Source organism: Poecilia reticulata, chromosome 12 (assembly GCF_904066995.2).
Source record: "Poecilia reticulata chromosome 12, P_reticulata-male-v2, whole genome shotgun sequence".
Taxonomy (NCBI): Eukaryota; Metazoa; Chordata; class Actinopteri; order Cyprinodontiformes; family Poeciliidae; genus Poecilia; species Poecilia reticulata.
This window is the reverse complement of record NC_088841.1, coordinates 2,478,022-2,500,964: the sequence shown is the minus strand read 5'-3', so window position 1 is coordinate 2,500,964 and position 22,943 is coordinate 2,478,022. Positions and strand designations below refer to the sequence as shown.

The 22,943-nt window shown below is 38.6% G+C and overlaps 1 protein-coding gene across 2 annotated transcripts; it reads right to left on the bottom strand.

Moving 5' to 3' along the window:
* Positions 1 to 2: 2 nt before the first annotated feature.
* pam (peptidylglycine alpha-amidating monooxygenase) lies at positions 3 to 22,943 on the bottom strand. Of its 2 annotated transcripts, none has more exons than XM_081613253.1 (25): positions 22,768 to 22,943; positions 20,507 to 20,632; positions 20,183 to 20,300; positions 19,979 to 20,036; positions 19,232 to 19,319; positions 18,749 to 18,840; positions 18,397 to 18,480; positions 16,977 to 17,025; positions 16,461 to 16,528; positions 14,548 to 14,628; positions 14,393 to 14,469; positions 13,182 to 13,285; positions 12,718 to 12,911; positions 10,491 to 10,541; positions 9,750 to 9,879; positions 9,060 to 9,176; positions 8,864 to 8,936; positions 7,778 to 7,988; positions 7,276 to 7,479; positions 7,022 to 7,137; positions 5,271 to 5,367; positions 5,032 to 5,082; positions 4,711 to 4,953; positions 1,730 to 1,789; positions 3 to 1,619 (listed from the first exon to the last, which is right to left on the bottom strand). In XM_081613253.1, exons 1-25 carry the CDS (start codon positions 22,926 to 22,928, stop codon positions 1,429 to 1,431), a joined length of 2,844 nt encoding a protein of 947 aa, XP_081469379.1. In that variant the 5' UTR covers positions 22,929 to 22,943; the 3' UTR covers positions 3 to 1,428. The 2 variants fall into 2 exon arrangements, with proteins under 2 accessions (XP_081469379.1, XP_081469380.1); XM_081613254.1 differs by having other exon boundaries at positions 4,711 to 4,950.

Genomic DNA, 22,943 nt, shown 5'->3' with positions numbered 1-22,943 from the left:
AGTGATGCTTTGCAGACACTTTATTACACAAATACAATAGTTACTGAAAATAGTACTCTTGTACTTAAACCGGTGCCACAGCTAATATAAGGTAGGCCACATGTGACAGCGTAGCTAAATATCTATGGCATGCGGTCAGGAAAGCCTCTCAAGCTCCATAGCAAACTATGAGCAGCGGCAGAAAACATAGAATACGGTTTTTAAAAAATGACAACCGAAAAACTGATCCACTAATGTAAAACCTGACAATACAGAAAGTAACTTAACAGATCGTTAATTTTTATTTATTTATTTTTTTAAAGATGCGATTCACTAAATTATTTACTTGAATTCTGCCGTAATAAAATATCTAAACAGCGGTTAACTAGAAAATAAATTCTCTTTCCATGCTGTCCTGAACACAGTTCTGGGTAAATGTGCTGCTCTTGGTAAACTCTGGAAGTGAACAGAGGAAACAGTTTAGTTTCCATTAGCTGGACAGAGAAAAAAAAAAAAAAAAGCACAGTGGGTTCAGATTAGCCTTTGACAACAAGCAGAAAGCTGCAGCAGCATGAAGCAGCATGAAGCAGCATGAAGCAGCATGAAGCAGCATGAAGCAGCATGAAGCAGCATGAAGCAGCATGAAGCCTACTCCCCACATGTTAAATAGTTAGCCATGCCATACTACAAGAAGATCTGGGCTATTTGCCTTGAAGAAAACAAACCAGCAGAAGGCACAGAATTACAAGTGAAATGATAGTAGACCAAATACAATGATGATGCTGAAATGTCATAAAGAACATCAAATGACATCTATAATAAGAACTGCAGCAACAGATATCAGGATTCTCCTCTGAAATCCTGATTTATCTCACCCCTAAGCTGACACTGAAACACTGGAGGGTTTAATCTGAGCCAACATTCAGACTGAGCATCAGCCATGTTTAATAATCTGACAGGAGCAGGAGGAGACAAACCTGGCTGACAACAGCCCCACCTAGTGGTACTGTAGGCACTACAGTCACAGGGCTGCAGGATTTTATGAAAACGATTAAAAAGTGAGAGCTAAGAAACAAAAAGAAAATACAATAAAAAAACCCCATAAAATAATAAAAACTACATGAATATTTCTACATAATGCATTTGCAGATTTTCTTGGACTTTTTAAGGCTAAACCTGATATTAGTGGACGGTTGTTTTTGGGGACTGTGCTGATATTTTTTCCATAAAGGCAATCTATTTTTTATAAAAGAAAAATATAAATATAATCATTTTGTCTCCAAGATTTTATCAAGATGACAATAAAATGAATTTTATATACAAGAACACATTTAAATATATACATTAAATAGCAATATTGGCAGCTGACAACGGTTACAAAAACAGTGAATTAGCACATGTGAGAAATCTAAGCTGTGTTTGGAGAGGGGTATGGTGGGGGGGGGCTGCCTAAGAGGAGGACTGAGGAGGAGGAGGGCGAGGAGGAGGAGCAGAGTACTCCTCTGTGTCCGAGTCGCTGCTGTCCTCCACGTTCCTCTCCTGGTCGCTGCCCTCAGTGCTCAGCTGGTCGAAGCCCTGGCGACTGTAACCTTTGTGAGACGCGAAGAATTTCCCCAGGTTCAGAGTTCCCACTGCTTTACCTGACGGGGAGGAACAGGGGAGTTACCTGCTGCTGGAGTTCAGGATCAATCTATAGGACATGCAACACAGCCACAGTCTAGAAATGTCTCTTTTGTTTTTTTTCTCTTACCTCGAATTTTACCCAAGACTCCTCCCACAGAGCGAGGCTCCATTTTGATTTCATTTCTCTCTGAAAACAGTCAGTAAACAGAAAATGAGTGCAGGTCACACAGCAGAACCAACAGGAAACCGTAATCAGTTACGGTCAGCACAGACCTTCCCTTTAGAACACCTGGTCTGTCTCCGGGCTTAAAGTTAAAAAAAATCCTGAGCCTGAAACTTAGTGATGATAGAAATTAACTATACTGTTGCTATTGCCACAGTTTAATAAAAAGTGTCTTTAAATAGTGCAAACAATGGCTTCTAACAATACAATTAACAAGTTAAACACTCAAACTTAAACAAGACTTCAGGACATTTCAACTCAAAACAAAATGTAAAATGTCTGTGCCCTAAAGGTTTGCCTTACAGGCAACAATCCCTCAACATTAAATAAGAATCCTTTCAATGTTTTTGCAAGTAATTTAGAACATGCAACATTACCAACTAAATCAGTTTCTCACCCTGTTTCAGCCCAGCGCCCCCCCAGCCTTTATCCAGGTCCCTCACCGCCCCAAACAAAGTATTTGTAGGCTACTTTGCACTGACTATTATTTTATTATTAATATCACTATCACTATTGTAGATGTTTTGATTTTTATGCTTGTTTCTGTATTTATCATCAAAAATAATTTAGCAGAGAACAAAAACGTCATGGGAATAGAAATTATTTTCACAGGTGTCTAAGAAAAATGCAATGAATATTCAAGTTAAAATTGGTAGGCCTAACAGCAGCCAATCAGAGTGGATAAAATATTCTTGTTCTTTGCCATTTTCTAGTTGTTAAATATTCCACAAAATAACCAGATAAAAGATGTTCAACCTGCCAGTTTAAACTTTGAACTATTTGCCAAACGACTGAGCTCTGCAACATTAAAACATGGATAGAACTGTAACTACATTAATCATAACTCTTCTTCTCTTCAGTGTTTCTGTCGGTTTCTGGTGGTGCAACTCTGTGCTGCCTTCAGGAGAATGGGACATCAGAGTGTCAACCCTAAAATTTCCCCCACATGGCATTTATTGTGCAAACCAGAGCTTTCAGTGGAAAAACAAAAGTTCCAGATCATTTTAATGCCATACAAATATGAGACAGAAACATAGATTATATCTTTATATAAACTATTGATTTATAGATTAATAGTTTTACTGGACAGAAATTACAAAGAACAAATCTGGTTCTTAATCAAATCCTAATGAGTCAAATTGAAAGTGTCATGGAGTCATCAGCCTCATGACATTAACACTGACATGAAAAATAATATTGAAGAAATAAATATATCAAATCTAATTAAAAACATAAATAAGTGATCAGTTCTTTACTGTTATGGTCTGTAAGATATATTTATTCTCAGTATTAGATGTGGTCTCAACAAACCCATGACATTTCAACAATATTATTTTACCTTTTATCTGGAAATAGTGTCCGTTTATTCTTGCCATACAGTCTCTGTATTAATTATTGCTCTAAAGGTCTTGCCATACTAGTTTATTTCTTTGTATTTAGTTTAGTTTCTTAGTTTATTCTTGCATTTTGTTCGTCATTCATTCATTTCCATTTAGTTTCCTTTGATTAATATTATCCTCTCTTGGTTTATTGCTATGTCCACTTTAGTTTCTTTCCTGTTGCTAGATTTATTTTATCGTTTATTGACCATCAGTAATCTTCACTCATCACCTGCTGCGCCTCCTAATCGTCATGTGTTTCACATCATGTGTTGATTTTTCACTGTTCAGCGTCGGATTCTCTGTTTTATGCCATAATTCACATCTAGTTCGTCGCTCCGTTTTATGTCCCGCTTCTCCTGTTTCAGAGTTTTGTGCGATGTGCGTGTCTTTTTTAAATTTTTTAACCCCTTAAGGTGCAGGGCGGTCGGGAATCGTATCGATGGGGAAAAGGCAGACTGACATAAACCTTTTAAAACAACGGAAACAATTTCGGTATTCTGATTGTTGAAATTTAAAAGTGCTGTGGTACTGTTGTTCTATCACACCAGTTTCATACCGGACCACTTACAGCACCGGTGTTAACGCTATAAAATGAACGCTACGAGTTTTAGCAAGTAGTTCAAAGTCTAAACTGGTATTGTTGTGATTGCAAGGTGTAAAGTTTACCTTTGACCAAACGGCCCCCAAAGGAAACCCAGCGCCCCCCTTTTGTAAAAATTTCCACCAACTTCCCATCTAGAGGAAAGCGCCACTTGTTTTTAATTCCTTTCTCAAGGAAACGTGTTTCTTTACCGGGTCAGACAAACTCCATCTTCTTTCATATTGCATTTGATTTAACCACCGAACCGAAGCATGCGCTTCTTCTCTACAAACCGTTTTACAGTCATTGGTCAAGAACACGGGAGCTACAACTCTGATTGGCAGACATCTTTGTGATTCACCAGACACAAACCTGCAGTTTTTGTTAAAGTTTCAAAGTTTTACATTGAAAAACTGATTTTGAAATAAAAAAAAAAACATTGCCTAATTTTTTAATTTTACGTCACTTAAGTGAATTATTGTTATTTTGGTCATTACCAATACCAAAATATCCACTTAACTTTATAATATGGTCCATTTGTTGATGTAACTGTTAAATATTAAATGATTGATTATTTAATCAGTTACTCAGGACTTGAATAAACTTTTTACCATATACTGTTTACTTTTACTTGAGTCATTTCTTCTTTCATGTTTACTTGAGTCAAAATATGTAGACGTAATGCTACTCTTACTTGAGTATAATTTTTGGGTACTCTGCCCCGTTCTGATGGTAAAGCACTCTGGCAGTCTGGTTCGCTGCGTTATAAAGGGTTACATAAATCAATAAATGATTGACAAGAAAGTCAAGTAAGTGTTTTCAGCCGCAGCTGCACAAACACAAATGTGCAGATATTTGTTAACTCTTAGAGAGAATCAGTGCATGAAGTCAGGTTAGACGTCCTGTTTTCTCATCATACATACTGTTTTTCATCCAGCACATGAAGACTCCCAGGAAGATGATGACCAGCAGAAGGACGAGGAGCAGAGAGACAACAACAGCAGGGAGGATGCTGTTCTCTTTCTTTGACTTCGGTGTGCTTTTCCTGGGTTCCACTTCCACCAGCGGATGGTTCTTCTCTGCGACGGTTTGCTTCTCCTTGACAGGCGCAGTCTTTGAAATGTTGGGATGTGGCCTCAGCTTGGCTTGAACGAATGCCTCCACTTCTTAACAGAGAGCAGGAGGGATGAAGCTGGGATCTGACAGAGCAGTCAGGCATCACGAATGGAACTTAGTCTGCTTACCTTCAAGTTCCTGGACCTCGATTCCAGCTTTCTTCACAGAACGGTGCAACTCTGAAAAATGGAGACAAGAAAGTTTCTAATAAAAACTAATGTATGCAGTTTGTAACCAACAAATCTGTGAATGAATCACATGGAGACAATTAAATATGTTGGATAAGCTGAATTTGAACCCACGTGAAGAAAATAAAGCACATTTAGTTAAAACATTTAGCATGGCGTTATAATGAGCATGAACTTACTTTCTGCAGTAAACTTAAAGACTGAATTGCTTCCTGCGTCTCCGACAAAAACACTTCCATCCTTAGTTACGACAATGTCATGAGGCATTTTAAACTCCTGTGGAAAGGAAAACACAACAGTAACCATGTTATTAACATACTGTAACCTTTCAAAAGTATTCATACATTTAGCCTTTTCACATTTGTTACTTTATGTTCACAAACTTCGATTTTATGTTCTATCTATCATAGATAACCATACAGATCTATGCAGATAGATCTGTATGGTGATCTATCACATACAGTGATCTATCACTGTATGTGATAGATGACCATACAGTAATGCATGATTGTGAAGGTGAAGAAAAATAATAGATTGTTTAGAACCAAAACTGAGAGATAAACTTATTTTCCAACAATATTTAAACCCAGCCACTAACGATGAATGTTACAGTGTTTGAACTCAAAAAACTCAGTGGAGAAATTGAATTAAATGTGACCCTATTATGTTTTTCTGAACAGGTCAGGATAGGTCTGTGGGTGATGCAAAATCATTCTTACATAATGAGACTCCAGTCTGCTCTGTTCTGTTTCAGAATGAGTTGTTTTAGGGGCTCTGTCACTTTAAAATCCAAATAAGCTGCCTCTGGCCACGCCCCCCAACTCAACATTTACACTCCCACGTTAAAATGACATGTGCGCAAATATACAACTATACATCTTTAAAAGCAGAAGTGGAGCCTCCTGCACAACCAACAAACATGCAGCAAGTGGTTTTTGGATGGCAAGTCAACAATACTTCTCTTTTCCAGCAGCCATTGTATGGCGCATGCAGTGGTAAAACCAATTGACCAAACGTAATGGAGCTTGACAGGGGTTGCTAGGTAACAGGCTGGGCGTCGTTACCTGCTAGGCGAGGGGCAGTGCCCGCTGATAATGTGATGTTAGATTCAGAAGGTTTTTGAAACAGCTCATTTTTCAGATACAAAAAAACATCAACTTGTTTCCAAAAACTGGCTGGATGTTTTTTTAACACTTTGGCTGTTTTTAGAAGCAGTTGAAATCCAAATGAAAGAACAAAATGTGCAAAATGTGAATTTTGTATGATACATTGTCTTTAAAGAGAGCACCAACTTCAAGGTCAGCACATCCTCAAATACGAAAAGAAAGAAAAACACTCAAAGCTTTTTTTTCCTGAGCTTTTAAAAGTAAAGACAATTTGTTTTAAGTGTTTATATTCTGAGATTCAAGATAAATTGATCACAACTGTATAAGATTGCTGATTATTCAATAATTCTTAGTTTGAATGGAGCAGAAGCTTTAAGAGACATCTCACAGTCTTTAGTTCTTCAGCTTTGATTAGGGATGGTTTCCATTACATCATGACAAAAATACCAAAAACGTTGATTTTACACATAAATAACCTTGCCTCCTCTCTTAAGTTCTCCACAACGGGAAAATCCAACAAGACATTAGAATCAATTACATCATCACATCTGCAAAATTATTATTTTAAAAAGCCAACTTGACTGCATTAAACTGATTAAACAATCCGGCATTAAATTACAATTGTCCTTCCTAATCTAAGAAGGTTTGTTTGACAAACCTTTATGAGAGTTTCTAGTGTCGATAAGAAATAGAGGAATACAGAAATGGATTTTTAAAAAAGTCACAAATATCTAATAATGACGTTCCGGCTAACACTTTTGTTTCTTCTCTAGCAAACATCTGTTTTTAAGAAAAGATCTGTCAGTGTATGTCAGCGTGTTTACCTTCTGGGTGGGGCTGAAGGAATCCAGAATTTGTTTGGTTGAATAATCTAGAACAAACCCTCTGAGTGGAGCTGAGTGGTAGGGCGAGTCGCCGTTCACTGCAAAGATCAGGCCGTCTTCAGGACGAGACGACAGGAAGGAGATTCATTAAAACAACTAAAATGACATATTCAAAATTTATAAAGCCTCAACAAAGATAAGTAAAGATGTTGAAACTACACCTAACTTTGGAGCAACAGTGCCAGTGTACTCACTTCCAGCAGGGCTGTAGGTGATGGCAAACACTTCTCCTCCAAACTCTTCGTTCTTTATCTCTTTGACAAACTCGCCGGTCTCAGCGATGAAGCACTGGATTCGGCCGTTTTCCCTGTCAGCCACACACACTTCCTTCCTGTCAGGAAGGAACACCAAGCTGTGGGGGATCCTGAACGGCGTGCGCCTCCTTCTGTCTGACGAACCTTTACCCAGAACGTAAAGATGAGAAGGTGAATTTCTGATCCACAGAGCATCAGTGCTGGTAACATGTAATCACAGTGAATTACACTGTCATTGTTGCTCTGACTGCACAGAAACTGGAATCCTGATAAGTTTGGTTGCATTGATTAAATTTGCACTTTGATATTTGGCACTGAGGAATACCTTGAAGTTTAATATATTTCCTGAAGCATTTATTACAATTCTTTGGAATAAAACTAAAACTTCTAGGTTTTAGGACTTTAACCCTCCATGTCTCTGTGTGTAACTTGAGCTGGCTACCTGCTCCCCACTGAGTTAAGTATGTGCCATCGGCAGCAAACTTCAGGATCCTGGCATTGCAGTAGCCGTCGGACACAAAGATGTTCTTGGTTTCAGGGTCGACGGCCACGTCCGTCGGCTGGCAGAAGTGCTCAGTGTCGCTCCCCGGAGTGAAAGCCTCTCCCAGGACCAGCAGGGTTCTGTCCCTGCCGTCACCGCTCACTTTTAACACCTGAAGCACAGCAACGCAGAAAACAGCTGAAGGAGACTTCACTGCCACTGTCAGGGTGGGAATTTATTCTATTGTTTATCAGTTATCTTGATAAACCTCTCATCATGATAAGAATTTTGACTGATTGCTGTCATGATAAATTGTCTGGCCTCATGCTGTGAGGAACTTACAAAAACACGCCGAGATGGGCAAAACGTTGGTCGTATTTTGTGGATTTTTTTTTTTTGCAGGTTTTTTGTCTGCAGAGTGAAGCTGTGACTGCACATCTCTACAATCACAGCCCACACACTGAAACACGCTCTTAACACATTTTTAATGAACAACAACTGATCACTCCAGAGATATTAAATGGTGCATTTTTATAACTAACCAGAACTATGTTAAGTTTTCAGGGTTTGCATACATAATCATGTCAAATTTATTGTTGTCAAAAAAATGACAAATTCTTCAGATGGTAAAAACATTTTCACACAATAATAGTAAATTGGTACAATAATTGCCCATCCATATTGCATACTTTTTTCTTCTAATTCAAGATTATGCCTACTATGTATCGGTCCAACACATAACACCCAAATACTGAAGTTTGTTTTTGACAAAGTGTGAAAAAAGTTGAAGAGGTCTGAAACACTTCGTTTGTGCTGAATTCTTCAAAAACACAGTTTATCTTTAAAACATAAATGATAGCAAAATATTGTTTCATTTTGAGAAACAAAAGCAATTTTGAAGGTGTAACCTTTATTTCACACACACACACGCGGAAAAGAACATGTACGTTTTTATTACTATTTGATAGTAGGTTAGCTTGATGCTTCTACAAACTGTGGGTTTGTGTAAGTATCTCCAGTGTGGTTAGAGCTCACGCTCCAGCTCACCTGATGCAGAGCCACATCCGTCACCCAGTAGTTATTCTCCTGGTCTGTCGTTATTCCATGAGGCAAATAAAACCTGCAAGACCAGAAAACGATCTGAAGTTAATAAAAACAGACCCAACTCTGCAGGGCTTCACATCATATCCCAGCATTATAACCTTTACATTTATAACCAGGAAACATTTTCTCACACACTCACATGTTCCGGCCTGAAGCCTTCAGGATTCTGCCGTTGGCCGGATCCACAACCAGTATAGTAGACTGCTGAATGGGCCCCAGGGACCGCTGCTGGTACCGAGCCTGGCTGTTGAAAGAACTAAGCAAACACACAAGGGAGAACATTTATTGTGTGTAACCTTGCAAACTGCAGCTCCGAGGAGGAGCTGCATCTTGAAGGCGGAGCTAGGTCCAACCAGGTGTTTTTGACAGCTAAATGGTTGCCATGGAGATTAAAGGCTTTCTCAGACATGCACGAAAGCATCAAGGTAACACTATAGATATGATTTTGATGAGGAATTAACATTATAACATGATGTAAAGATCTAAAAAGTCTATTTGACCTATTACTGCCCCTTTAAGTTGAGCAGAAAGGGCTGGGCGTCTCACATGTTGATGTTAGAAGGATTTCTTATCTGCAGATGAATACTTTGCTACAAATGATCAAATCTACGCCAAAGTAAAGTTGTTGTTGTATTTAGGTGCCGTTTCAGACCTGCCAATGAAGCTCAAATGAATGTACAAAAACTGGAGACAAAAAAGCTGCATGTGAGATCTCCAAGTAATTTCTTAGTAGTAGCGGTTTTGGTGAAAACAACAGACATTAAAGTGCTTAGATAACATTCATTAATAATTTATTAACATAACTATGTGAAAAGTGAAAGTAACCCACTCTGCCCCCCAGTGGTGGTCGCCTCTGTGAAAAATGACCAGGTTGGAATCAGAGTCCAGGGCGAGTCCTGACACCTGGCCCAGCTGAAGAGAACTCTGCGGCCATGCTGACACCTGCTCCAAATGAGAATCTACAACCACACCATAAATACACACACACACACACACGCACACACACACGCACACACACACACACACACACACACACACACACACACACACACTTCCATATGAGCTGAAGAATTCTCCACGATTCTTCCTCATAAATGTTTATTTTCACAAAGCCAATTGGGAAACAAAAACCGCTTTTTACTAGAATCCAGTCAAACCTTCCAGCTGGCCTGGCACACAGTCACTACAGTACAGTCAGCCTTTTATTTCACTGTTTAGTGAATCATATCAGATGGGCATATGAAGTCATTATTCAGTGCAGTCTGGTTTATCGTCGAGTTGTATCTTGCAGCAAAAAATAAAAAATTCAAAAATCAAAAAATATGCAAATGGAATATTGTTAAATACAACAAGGATGATATCAGTAGCAACTAGTCCACAATTTCACTTTGCTATTTATATTGTTGAAATTAAGACTATGGTTCAATATTACACTACATAACATGCTGCTACTTATACTAATCTGTTTTTTGTGTGTGTTTTTTTTACATTTCAGCATCTGTTTTATTACCTATGAGCTGGTCATGTAGTGTTATGGACATAGTTCACATTTGATTCCCTTTGAACTCACCCTGATCCAGAACCGGCTCTGCTTTGTTGGCATTCATCGGCTGTTTGTCGTCTTGATTGAGAAATGAAAAAATAAAAAGAATCAGATGTAACTTTGGGATGAAAAACAACTAAATGAACCAATAAAGACAATTCTATTCAAAATTACTTTATGTTACACATCTCTGAGATTTGTAACCAGCCACATTTATTAAAACCTTTGTATGTTTTTGGAGTTATTTGTAGATTTTTTTGCATTTTTTGGACTCAGACCTGATACTTAAAGACAGTTATAAAGTCATGATTTATATTACAGAATTTTATGCCCAAAGCCATTTCTGTTTAAATATAACCTTTTTGAATTGTATACAGTATGGGAATGGTTTAATGAATGTTCTGTTTACAATGTCTTTTCCTTTTGTTCCATAACGCAAACAGAATCTCTAGATTGTTTGAATAGATAAAATGGTTTCTGAATTAAGAATCATTACTGAATCTAATCGCCAGACGTTGAAAGTTTTGCATCTCTCTTTGAAGAGCCTTGTTGCTGAAATGTACGACACAAATAAACTGGACTGCACTTTTTCCAAGTCTTGTAGAGATTAAGAAACAGGATGTTGTCCTCTCACAATTGCCACTTGCTGCCCTGCAAGTTACTGTACTACAGTTACCATGGAGACTGCTGCATCATCAGCGAACAGAAATGGTAAATGGCCTGCACTTGCATACAGGCCTTAGAGGACCTCTAAGTGCTTCACGCTACATTCAGTCTAGAGAAGCAGATCTTTGCAACTGCAGGTTCTTCCTGTAAAAACAAGGTTTCAGGTTACATCAGAGAAAGCTGTGGAAGACTGTGTTTAGTTTTATAAAGTATTCATCAACCCAAGAGGGAGTGCCGCTCAATTATCAAGAAAAAAAAAGTCCTACATAAATTACATAATTTTTAATGGATAACGATTAACTGGAAATCTTATTATCTGGCTTTTAGTTCATGCTGGCTTCACAACAACGCCTGATGGACTCACTTTCATTAAATCACTTTCACACAAAGTAAAGCATAATGATAGTCTGTAATGAGCCTAGAGATTAGTGAACGTTTAAGTTCTACATCTCTCTTCTCATCTGTCCTCATTCAAGCTGTTTTGCTGTAACTCATTTTTCACATAACAAGGACACAAACTCAGAGTAAATCATTTATTTACTGAGAGGAAATAAATGAGGAGGATTTTTTACAGAACAATAAGGAAGTAGAAGGAATCACTGAAAAAACGGTCGACTGATTTAATAATTGATTAATCGTATTAATCGTTAACTGGAGTATAAAAACTAAAAAAAAGGTAATTTACTAAAATAACGTTCAGAGCAGTAATTAAGTCAAAACTGTATGAAGAATAAAAACAGTCTGTACTTAAGATAAATTAAACCTTTGTCTGTAAATATGTTTTACCTAGACCTCCCATTACGCCCGTTCTGCAATTCAATTAATAATTGGTTAATTAAAAATAATAAACAGATCAGATCACTGTATTGATATTAAAGTTGAGCAGGAAGAACTGAATTCTTTTACATGTTATTTTATCTGCAGATGCATTATTTTCTACAAATGATCAAGCTTTCACTGAAGGAATGCTGTTTTTCACTTTATCCAGCCAAAATGCTTATTTTTTAATTATGTGCCTAATTGCATTTTTAATGTATTCCTACTAATGTATAAAAACAGGCTTGAGTGGTTAAATGAAAAAACTCTAGAATTTGCAAATTTTTTTCCCCAATTAACTGATTAACCATCAGGATTATTGATTACTAAAATAATCAAAAATTGCAGTGCTATATAGGAGAGTTGATAAAGAAAATTAATGGATAAATTGACAAGCTAACTGCTTGTGATGCTGTAAAAACTCGTTTATTATGCGTTTGTTTGGCTCTGAGCTTTTCTGTGAGTAGTTTCTGTAGAACTGTTGCTTTACCACAAGCTAAAAGTTGTTATTACGCATGGAGAATGACGAAGCAGACGCATGATATGGACATGACACTGCAGTACTGTCACCTTCAAGAAGCACTGAGCTGAAGATGATTCACTCATCTGGCTGAAGTAACACAAAGCACAAGACTAAAACACACAGCCCTCCCTGAAGCCTGAGCAGGACAATGAAGAAGCTAAATATTTATACAGGATATTTATTGCCAATGTTGCTCACTATGCGCGAGTCTGTTTATGAGACAGACGTAGATGAGGTAGATCTATGTACCTGTAGCGTTTCCCACTGGCATCATGGCGTGCATGTGACCTGGACTCACAGCGATGGGAACATTTGCCTCTGCTGGAATATGTCGAAAGAGTTCTTTAGAGCCCGTCTCCATGCAGCTCATGAAGGGAACGGCATGTTTGCTGTCCATGTAGTACATCATATAAAAGTTGCACATTTCATCATTTGAAGTACCCCTGCAGAAAAAAAGGATTACGACAATTAAAGCCACAAGCAGCACTTATTGGTGGTGCTACCTCAAAGCCACTTCAGTCTGCATCATTTACAGGCATTGTGAGCCTGATGGTTGGCATGGAAACTCTGACAATGCTTCACAAGGTTATTTGTGGGCACAATCACTAAACTACAAAAGGTGGGAAGAGAAATAAAAAGTTCAAATGAAGTTTAATTGACAAAATATGCGTTGTTCTACTTTCTACTTTCTGGCAGTGATTTATGAAACTCACCCGATGTACGTTTTGGAGATCCGGCCCTCCCCACTAAAAACACACCTGGCAGCCACGGTGTCACCGTACCGCACAGTCACTTCCTTGTTGGCAGGATAAAAAGCCTGGAATGAAAACAATCACTAATGAGCAAAGAACAGTGTGGAAATGTACAGGAGATGAATGAGAAAAGACATTCATAAATGAGAAATAGAACTTCTATTCATTATTCACATTCATTACAGCTAGGAGATACAGAAACAGTTCTGTTTATTTAAAATAAACAATACAGAATTATTAAAAACATAGATTTTGATGATGTTTTAACTATGTTCTAATAATAGATGATGATGATGATGATGATGATGATGACGATAATAATAATGTGGTAAAAAGTTAAAGAAAAAGACACTTTATATAATAAGTTGACAGTAAAAAATACCTAAAGGAGATTAAAGCCCCTTCCTGATCATAGTTTCATAATAAATACACAACCATGAACCTTTCACATCATTTAAAATGACACACCAACATCACAGGCTGTGTGTGTTTTCAGGTTGCGTAGCTGGGATGTCAGAATCAAAGCCCAGGACCAGCTCTGTCTCTCAGTCCTCATGCAAGCTGATTATATTCATTCAGGCTCTGAATACCAGCAACGTTGCTGTGCATCATCATCACCATGGGACTAACCGCCTCAGGTTGGGCTAATCAATGGATTCCTCAGATGGGACAGACACTGGAGGACCATGCAGCGGACAACCTGAAGACAATACTGCTGTCTTTGTTTTCACCCCAAACTGATTTAGATTGTTTTTTACATTCTACTCTGAATGGAAGACAGTAGTCATGGTTCCATCAATGTATTTTTATGCACATTTTGAAGAATCACACTAGATAAGGCTGATGGAAGCATCACAATGTGAAATACCTTCCACAAATTAGCAAAAAATGTTTTTATGGTCACTAGAGGTTTTTGGCTTTTCTTAATAGAGTCAATGTGTTTAATGGGAGATGGAAACACATATTACATATGAAATATGAGTCTGATAAAAACATTCTGAAATCTTTTTATGAATGCGCCGTTCAAAGTGGGGATTTTTATATGGAAAGAAAATGTGAAAAATTGCAGTCAACTATCTTCCAAACAGACAGCAGTGACTTTTGAGAGAAAAATTTGAAATCTCTCAGAAAAACAACAGTTGTATAAAACTGATGTCACAGTGGTTATCTACCTGTGGTAACTGAGGGGACTGTCTCCCAATCAGACTCCATTTCCCATCCCGAATCCTGTAACCGCTCACCACTTTGCCTGTGAAAGAAATGACCATGAAGAACTAAGGGTGTAACTCCAGGAGACACAGAAGCAGTAAATGACCCGACTCCTCACCGAGGCTGTGTGTGTGGGTCCTGAAGGCAAACGGGTAGATCGGGTAGGAATCATAGTCACAAGCAACATCCGCATTTGTAACTGAAAGAAAAAAAAAACAATGAACTGTTTTTTCTGTCAATGCATTTTGGGATTATAACTCATGTAGCTCTCTCAATTTTTGTTTGTTATAGTTACAGATCCCATTCTGGGTGATCTCATAAAAATTTAACTTGGGGCCAAAATCTGACTGCATAATTAAGTTACTGAAGTATAACTAGTAGCTACTTAGAACAGTAAGTTCCCTTTCTAAAAATTACTTGCTCAAAGTAAAGTTCATAAAAAACTCATTGTCATAGTTCTCCATGTGGAACGTCTTATCTCATCATCACACACTCACACAGCAACACACTTCATCTGCATGATCAACCTGCTCTCTGCTGCTTCCTTTTTCTGTTTGTCTGCACAAATGTGTCACATCTTACAGTCAGCTTTATGCTGACATTTGCCCACATCTATCTGAATTCAGTAAAACCTTTCACTGTTTACTGCAGAGAAACGGAACCAGATTGTGTTCTCGTTATAGATTGTAGCTATTGGAGACAATATACTCAATCAAAATAAATAAATAAATAAATAATATACTGTATATATATATATGACAAATCCCAGCATCCCTGCCAATAGTTCAGGAGGTCATTAGTTCCGTTTTAAATAACAATCGCTGCTTGTGAACGCTTCACAATCCTGATCAGCTTTCATCAGCTGTGAATGCAGCTGATAAAAGATGACAGGTGATTTCAGAATAAACTCCAGGAAAATTAGCGACATTCTGATGTTAATCTAACATTTTCAAATCATTGATGCATAATGTCTCCTCTTTCCTGTACTGGTTCTGAAGCCGATTTTCTGGGCTGCGGCTGGAGTTTGTCTCAGTGGCAATACAAGGAACAACGGCTTAGGAAGCTCCAGCACCAGTTGAGAACTGGAACCGATTTGGTGGAAAAAAATGTAAAACAAAAAGAGCCTCAGCTACCCTCTGATTTTCCAAGGTAATACTTGTTAGGTTGATTAATAATTAGCGGGTTCTAAAGAATTTGAGAAGAAGGAAACTCGACTTCATGAAAATGTTCCGTCCTAAAGTCACAAATCCTAAATTAAAAGCCTGAAACTTTCCAGTCATTTAGAACCCTTTCAGATGAACGGGCAGTATTATGTATTTACCAGGCATATAGTTAATGTGCTAAAGGGGAAATGGAAACACATATTAACCAAAGTCTGATAAAGCATCTGTTACTTTCAATTGTAACAAAAATACCATGTATATCAAACATAACTAAAAAATTTTTACTTGAAATTGGACCTCTGGCTCTTTAAATTCTTCTGCTCTTTCTAAATTTTGCTTTCAAGAAATCCTCGCAACATGGCTCCTCTATAAACCCTTTAACAATGTTTTTACCAGCATCTAAATGCTGTAGAAGTATTTAGATGCTGTACTTCTACAGCTGATGCACAGTTTCACCAGATGTTTGCTAACTGCTGCTGGCTAGCTCTTGAAAAACATTCTGTTAGTATTATGTTTCTTCAGTGCACCAGTCACAAAGAAGAGTGATTTTTATCACTAAACTGCTCACAGCAACTACATTTCATCAGTCTCGGAGAGTTTTAACCAGCATTACTTAGAATTTATCATGACTGCAGTAAATCAAAATTCTTACGACAAGAAATTTATCACAACAAATGACCACCACTATACTGGAGCTACACAGATTAATAATATGGTCTGACAAACTATAAGCAGGTAAGCCATCATCTATTACAGTGCTCCACATGATTACACTACTTGATAAAGTTTTTGAGTCAACAGCCAGTCAGAGAATAATACAGAGACTTTGAGGTTTACCAAACTAAAGCTTCACAAACAACAAATGTACCTTTTTTCCCTGGAAGGATGACCGTGTCCACAGACATTAGCAGGTAGATGCCCGCAATGAAGGGCTGCCTTTAATGGACAAACAAAGAACAAAGGAAGCTCTTACTTTCTCCATTTTAACTCAGTAAAATGGACATAGAGGCAGTACCAGCCAACAGGCCAGACCTTCCTTGATTTCACACACAGCTTTAGTGGAAGGTGTTTTACGTTTGTTATCCCATTTACTGCAGGCAGGTACACCCTCTTTAATATGGCAACTTAAGGAATGTTTTCATTTTATCTCTACAATCGCCAAAAATAACTCTGCTTTCTTATTCCTTCAAAAATGGCCTTCAAAAGTACCTTCACTATCTGCATGTGGCATACTTCCCCCCAGCTAAACCAAAGTGTTGCAGTATTTTTCCATCTTTTTCTTTAAGAAAACAAAAATAAAATCCTATTTTATTATTTATCTGAATGTATTGAAGAGTCAGTAATCCGGACTGGATGCTACTGCAGTGTCAGTAAGTGGACTTACGGTTTTAATGCCATTCTTAAAGTTAGTCCAGAGCAATCTCTGTGATGATCTGGAAAACAGGAGAAAAAAACAATTATTAATAGTTACTAACAGGGCTGCACAGTGGCGCAGTTGGTAGAGCTGTTGCCTTGCAGCAAGAAGGTTCTGGGTTCGATTCCCGACCTGGGGTCTTTCTGCATGGAGTTTGCATGTTCTCCCTGTGCATGCGTGGGTTTTCTCCGTGTACTCCGGTTTCCTCCCACAGTCCAAAAACATGACTGTCAGGTTAATTGGTCTGTCTAAATTGCCCCTAGGTACGAGTATGTGTGTGCATGGTTGTGTGTCCTGTGTGTCTCTGTGTTGCCCTACGACAGACTGGCGACCTGTCCAGGGTGACCCCGCCTCTCGCCCGAAACGTCAGCTGGAGATGGGCACCAGCAACCCTCCTGACCCCACTAAGGGACAAGGGTGCAAGAAAATGGATGGATGGAATAGTTACTAACATCATCCACTCTCCAAGTCCTACTGATATGGCCATGGTCTGCTCATGGCGCAGAAAACGTTCCACTGCTAAAACACTGTTGCTAAAATCCATATGCATTTTTCTGGCTCAGAATGGCAGAATGTGGAAGTGACTGTAAATGCTGGATGTCTGATAGACAGAGCTCAGCAACAATCCAACAACTCATCAGTCTTCAGTGAGCTTATATGGGCTCTGGAGAAAAGTTGACCTTTTCTGTCTGAATGTAGCTCCATAAAAATATGGATCCAATTTAAAGCTGATAACATTCACTGGAAATTCAACAATGCTAACACTTTCTAATTTAAGAGCAATGACCAAAAACCTACAACTTATCAGTTACTGAAAAGAAATTTAGATAACTGCTCCTGAAATCGCATTTTAGTTATTTCACAAATCTCCGTTAGTAGCTTTTCTAAATAGCTTTTGCCATCTTTGACTATTTTGCTCTACTGCTGCAGAGCAATGAAAGGTGGATGCTTTTGCTTGGCTGGAATATTTTCACATGTCTGTCTGTAGATGTGTTCAAGGTTGTTCAGTCTGTTTCTCAACAGTTTATCAACCAGTTTTTTCAATATGTGTGGGAGTTTCTTTATCACGAGAATAAGACTTGAAAGTATTTAGAAAAGTAAAAACATTTAGTCCTTTTTTGATTTGTGAAGAAATACAGGAAGAAAGTTCAATAAAGTATTCTGAATTGAACTGAAGGTGGATCGAGTGTGTAATACTGATGGGATGACGCCAACACCCGGATTCATTTCACTTGATCGCAAAACGTAAAGATCACTGGAAGAAAGGATGACCTGAAACCGCTTACAACTTTTTTCCCCATTTTGTTCTTTGCAGTAACTAATAAATTGCAGCAACTTGGATCTTTTCAGAAGTTTGGGGAGTTTGATAGAAAGGTTAAGAAACACACACCTCTGAAGGCACTGACATCTCCATAATGTATCTGCAGCACAAAGTAGGACATTCCTGAATTTCTTCCGACTTTAAAGCCAACATCTGATGGAAGAAGAGGAGGAAAACAAATCAGTGAAAAACAGACAGCCAGAAAACACAAAACCTTTTCTCTTTTCTGTCTGAATGTAGCTAACCAACTATTCACTAAATAAAGAATGAATTCTGAATATTGTTATCGGCAGCTATTTATATTCATCTGAACCTTTCCTAAAACTGTTTTTGTTAATGTTTCTCCTAATAAAATAATACCTGTTAAAACAATACATAACTTGAAATGATGCAAATCGTTTACCTTGAGTGTGTGACGTACCTTTAGGTAATTTTGTTGGTGGAGCGTTTCGAGCCCAGGCATACATGATGGAAGACTCGTCTTCACAAGTTCCCTGTACGCTGCCACAGTCCCTGAGCAGAGAAGGGATAAAACCAATGCCATGAAAAGACATACAACCTTTTTGATAGTCTTAAATTAAACCCAACTAAGCTTTTACCGTTTTAGGTCATTTAGGATCAGCAAAATTATTTCTATTTGCTAAATGATAGAATGATGGGAGGTTTACAAATATTTTCTTAGCATCTCTCCAGTCTCCAACCAGCTAATGTACATGCACCACCAGGAGTTCATCTGCAATCTCTCATATCATGATGGGACGTTTTAACTGATCAGAGGGCTTAAAAATAATGAGAAAAAAATGATGTAGATTATGGATCAAAAGTTTGATGAAATACAGCATTCAAAACTGAGCTCCAGCTTGTGAAAATGATTCTGTGTGTTATTTTGAAATGTGGGTTTTACCAGTAGCTGCTGGTGGAGACAGGAGTCTGGCAGCCAAACAGCAGCATGTGGTGAACCGTGTCCATACTGGCATGAGGTAGGAAGTCCACTGAGAGGGGAAACACACTGTGGTTAATGGAAACATTTTCAACTAAATCAACAGAGTTAACAATTTTTCAACATTTCCATATGAATTTTACAACTATTACTACTGTCACTATTCCTGACAGTATAAGATGAGACAGATAATCTAAATTTTAAAAATTTAAAAAAACTGAAATTCCCTTGCCTCTTCCCTGTTGCCCCTAGACAACCAATCAGAGCCAGGAGGAGAAGCGTAATGCTGTCAATCATGCTTGTGCACGTGCCGCTCGCACCCTCTTCTGCACAGCGCTCATGAGCTCCAGCTGTTCCAATGGTAGGCAGACAACCTAACGTTACAGGAAAACAGCCATTGGTGGCTGACTGACAGCGCTAAGACCCTCCCCCTGGCTCTGATTGGATGTTTCTGACAGGAAGCGGTGTATTTCTGCAGATTGCTGTAAGACCATATTGAGGAGGCAAAGATTATCCGTCTCATATTGCACTGTCAATTTTAACAAATATGTAAAAATCCTTTTTTTTTTTTAATTCAAACTATTTTTGTGCTTGAATTTTTATATTTAATTTAAACAGACCATGTTGCTTTCTTATGGTGAATAAAAACATGGTGTTACCAAACATCTGTTTATTTAAAACAGCTATTTCAATAGGTGAAGATTTGCTCACCAATATATGAATCACGACTAGTTGGCACAGGAAAGGCCATGCACAGGTAAGTGTCCGACTGAAACAACAAGAGGATGAGGCTCACTTTATTTCAACCAAACACAAATGTTCTGTGTAACATTTATATGAAGGTGAACCAAAAACCTATCATAATTTTCTTAATTTAAGAGTAGATTTAGGGGAGTAAAAAAATAAAAGACTCACCTCAGTTGGTAAAACTCCAGGCATTCGAAGATCCACTGTGAAATTCTGAGAGTTAAAGAGCTGTGGCGGCCTGACTCTGGACACACAGTCACTGGGATTTAAGACATTTTCCCAAACCCTTAGGAATGACAACAACATACACTCAATAAAATATACACTCCTTTATTTATTTAAAGCACATCTGTTCTGTTTGTCATTACTGGGAGTACATTCAGCAGGAAACCCAGAATTTAAACCTCAGTCAATATAAAGGGCATGTAGATATTTAAGCTAGAATCTTTTAGTGAATAAAAGGTTCTGAGTTGAATTTAAGGTGTTCTTTACCTCTTCGACCCATACAGGGAGGGCTGCAGTTCCACACTGTGACCGTGATGGAGGAACGCTACCACCAAACTGACCACCAGGAGTCCCATCACACCTACAGGTTTCACTTTGCCGTTCACTGCCAGGCTGCAAATGGGAAAACAAGCCATTAGAACATAAAGATAACTAAAATACAGAATGCGGAGTTCCTGAACACGCTACAAACAAAACACGCTACACTGTTTCTTCTGAACAGACATTTTAAGGAACGTCTGTTCCTTAAAATGCTACAGTTACATACATGGCCTCTGACTAAACAACATTTCATCCAACCAACATTTCTTATAACCACTATAAAGGCATTAGGGTGGATGATGCCGTCATTGTCCCCCCTCTCACCTGGACACTGTCAGGAGCTCTGTGAGAATCATGTTTTATCAGCATCTCCAGTTACTTCAACACCATCTGACCCACAACTCTGAGAGACAAGCTGGAGAAGAAAGGAGTGGACCATGAGCTCGCCTCATGGACCCTGGACTACCTCACAAACCAAGGTCAGGGCTGTGTTTCAGACAGTACTGGAGCACCCCAGGGAACGGTTCTGGCAACTCCACAAACTGCTTTCTACAAAGCACAACAGCTGCCTCATCACAGATGGGGACCACAAGGACCATGAAAAACTGACTAAGGGCTGTGGAGCAGTGCAAGCAGAACTACCTCCAGACAAACAGAGGAGAAACCAAAGAGATGGTGCATTCTCCACTGCACTGGGGACAGAAAGAGGCTGAACAGGCTGATCTGGATGACATGCTCTGTTCCAGGATGCCCTCTGGACCCAGTGGAGGTGGAGTGTGAAAGAAGAATGGCAGACAAGCTGTCATCCCTGCTGGACAACATCACCCAGCCCATGCAGGGAATGTGACAGCACTGAGCAGCTCCTTCAGAAGGTCTTTCCTTCCAACTGTTGTCAGACTCTACGACATCCTTTGCAGCTGATCATTCACACAACAGGCTGACAAACACACTTCTTCTATAGACTTGGTAGTTTTCTGTTGATGTGCAATATTTCTATGATTATGAACATACATGTCTGTGGGTGCATGTGTATCTATGAGTGTATGTATGTGTAAGTATATATGCATGTGTGTGCATGCAGCTGCGGTTTTGTAAATGTAAACTTGTGTGCGTATATTTTTATACATGTATCTTTTATATATTTATATAGCTATTTTCATATTTATGTTTCCATTGTAGCTTGTATGGTTCTACTCTGTACCATTCTTTTATTTCCGTTACTCTTTTGTTCCGTCATGACAGCTTAAATTCTCCACTTGTGGGACTAATACAATAAATAAATAGTTTGTTTCAACATATAACTACTGAAAATGTGGGGAACATTCCTACTTACAGCTACTGCAAAGCTCAGTGGTATTCTCCTCAGAGTTGGGAGTGTGCCAGCAGCTGTTGGCATCATTGAACTTTAAATTTAGAGGATGTTTTTCAGTGTTAAAACTCATTGAAATGCTCTGCTCTCCTGATGACTCATCCCTCATGGTGGATCCAACTGAGGAAAGAAGGCTGAAGGTCAGCGCTGTGCTAACATAACAACCCTCTGAGAGCAAAAAGGAAACTATGGAAACGAGGCTCTTCCCACACACGGAGTACGCAATAAACCGTCAACCACATTAAATCTATACGCAGTGTTAAGATGAACATTTATACGACTGTGCAGACTCTCAAGAACGACTTTAGAATCATTTTAAATTCCCATTGATGTTGTAAACACGACTTATTTGGTTCCGAGGTGACAGCTGGTTAAGGCCAAGCAGAGATAACAAATGTGTTAAATATAGGAGTTTTTACGATAAGCATGTAGGAACTTGACGTTTTCATTTGGTGGCGTTTTTATTTGGTGTGCTAAAATATGTTTGGTTCAAATCATTTCGAACTCTAGGACAGCTAAAACATCGATGGAGAGCCTAACTCAGACGAAAACATATTACCATTCTGTTTTCCGACTACCGGCGTGTTACACCTGGTCAAAATGGATAAAATAGAGCTCACTGCAGCTAATAAGTGCTGGAACGATACACCTTCGCTGTAGAGATGCTCTAACATTGTTAGCTAATGTGGCTAATGCGGTTTTAACAGTAATATCTATGAGCTCCATAGGCTAAAGGTGGTTGTCTATATTGTAACCGGCTTCTATTAAACTGCGACCAAACAAGAGAAGACAATTCGCAAAGATACGGCTAACATTTTCTATCAACGGAATACAATACCTGCTGGTGGTCGCAGCACGTCTTTCCAGATGACGATTGTTTTCTCGTTTTTTTTTTTTTTTTAATTGATAAGAAGTCACGTCTGCACTTCCCTTTTCAGAGTAAAAGCACCAAATAGCCCATGATTGACCATAATAGTCCATGGGAGGCACAGACAGCATACGTAGACGCCGAAG

What these genes read in the sequence shown, in the direction of transcription:
- pam (XM_081613253.1), bottom strand. Translation starts at nt 22,928, where the DNA reads ATGCTGTCTGTGCCTCCCATGGACTATTATGGTCAATCATGGGCTATT. An exon ending in CTGGAGTTTTACCAACTGAG is followed by an intron (nt 20,037 to 20,182) that starts GTGAGTCTTTTA and finishes TTGTTGTTTCAG; the next exon opens with TCGGACACTTACCTGTGCAT. An exon ending in AGTCTTGGGTAAAATTCGAG is followed by an intron (nt 1,620 to 1,729) that starts GTAAGAGAAAAA and finishes CCTCCCCGTCAG; the next exon opens with GTAAAGCAGTGGGAACTCTG.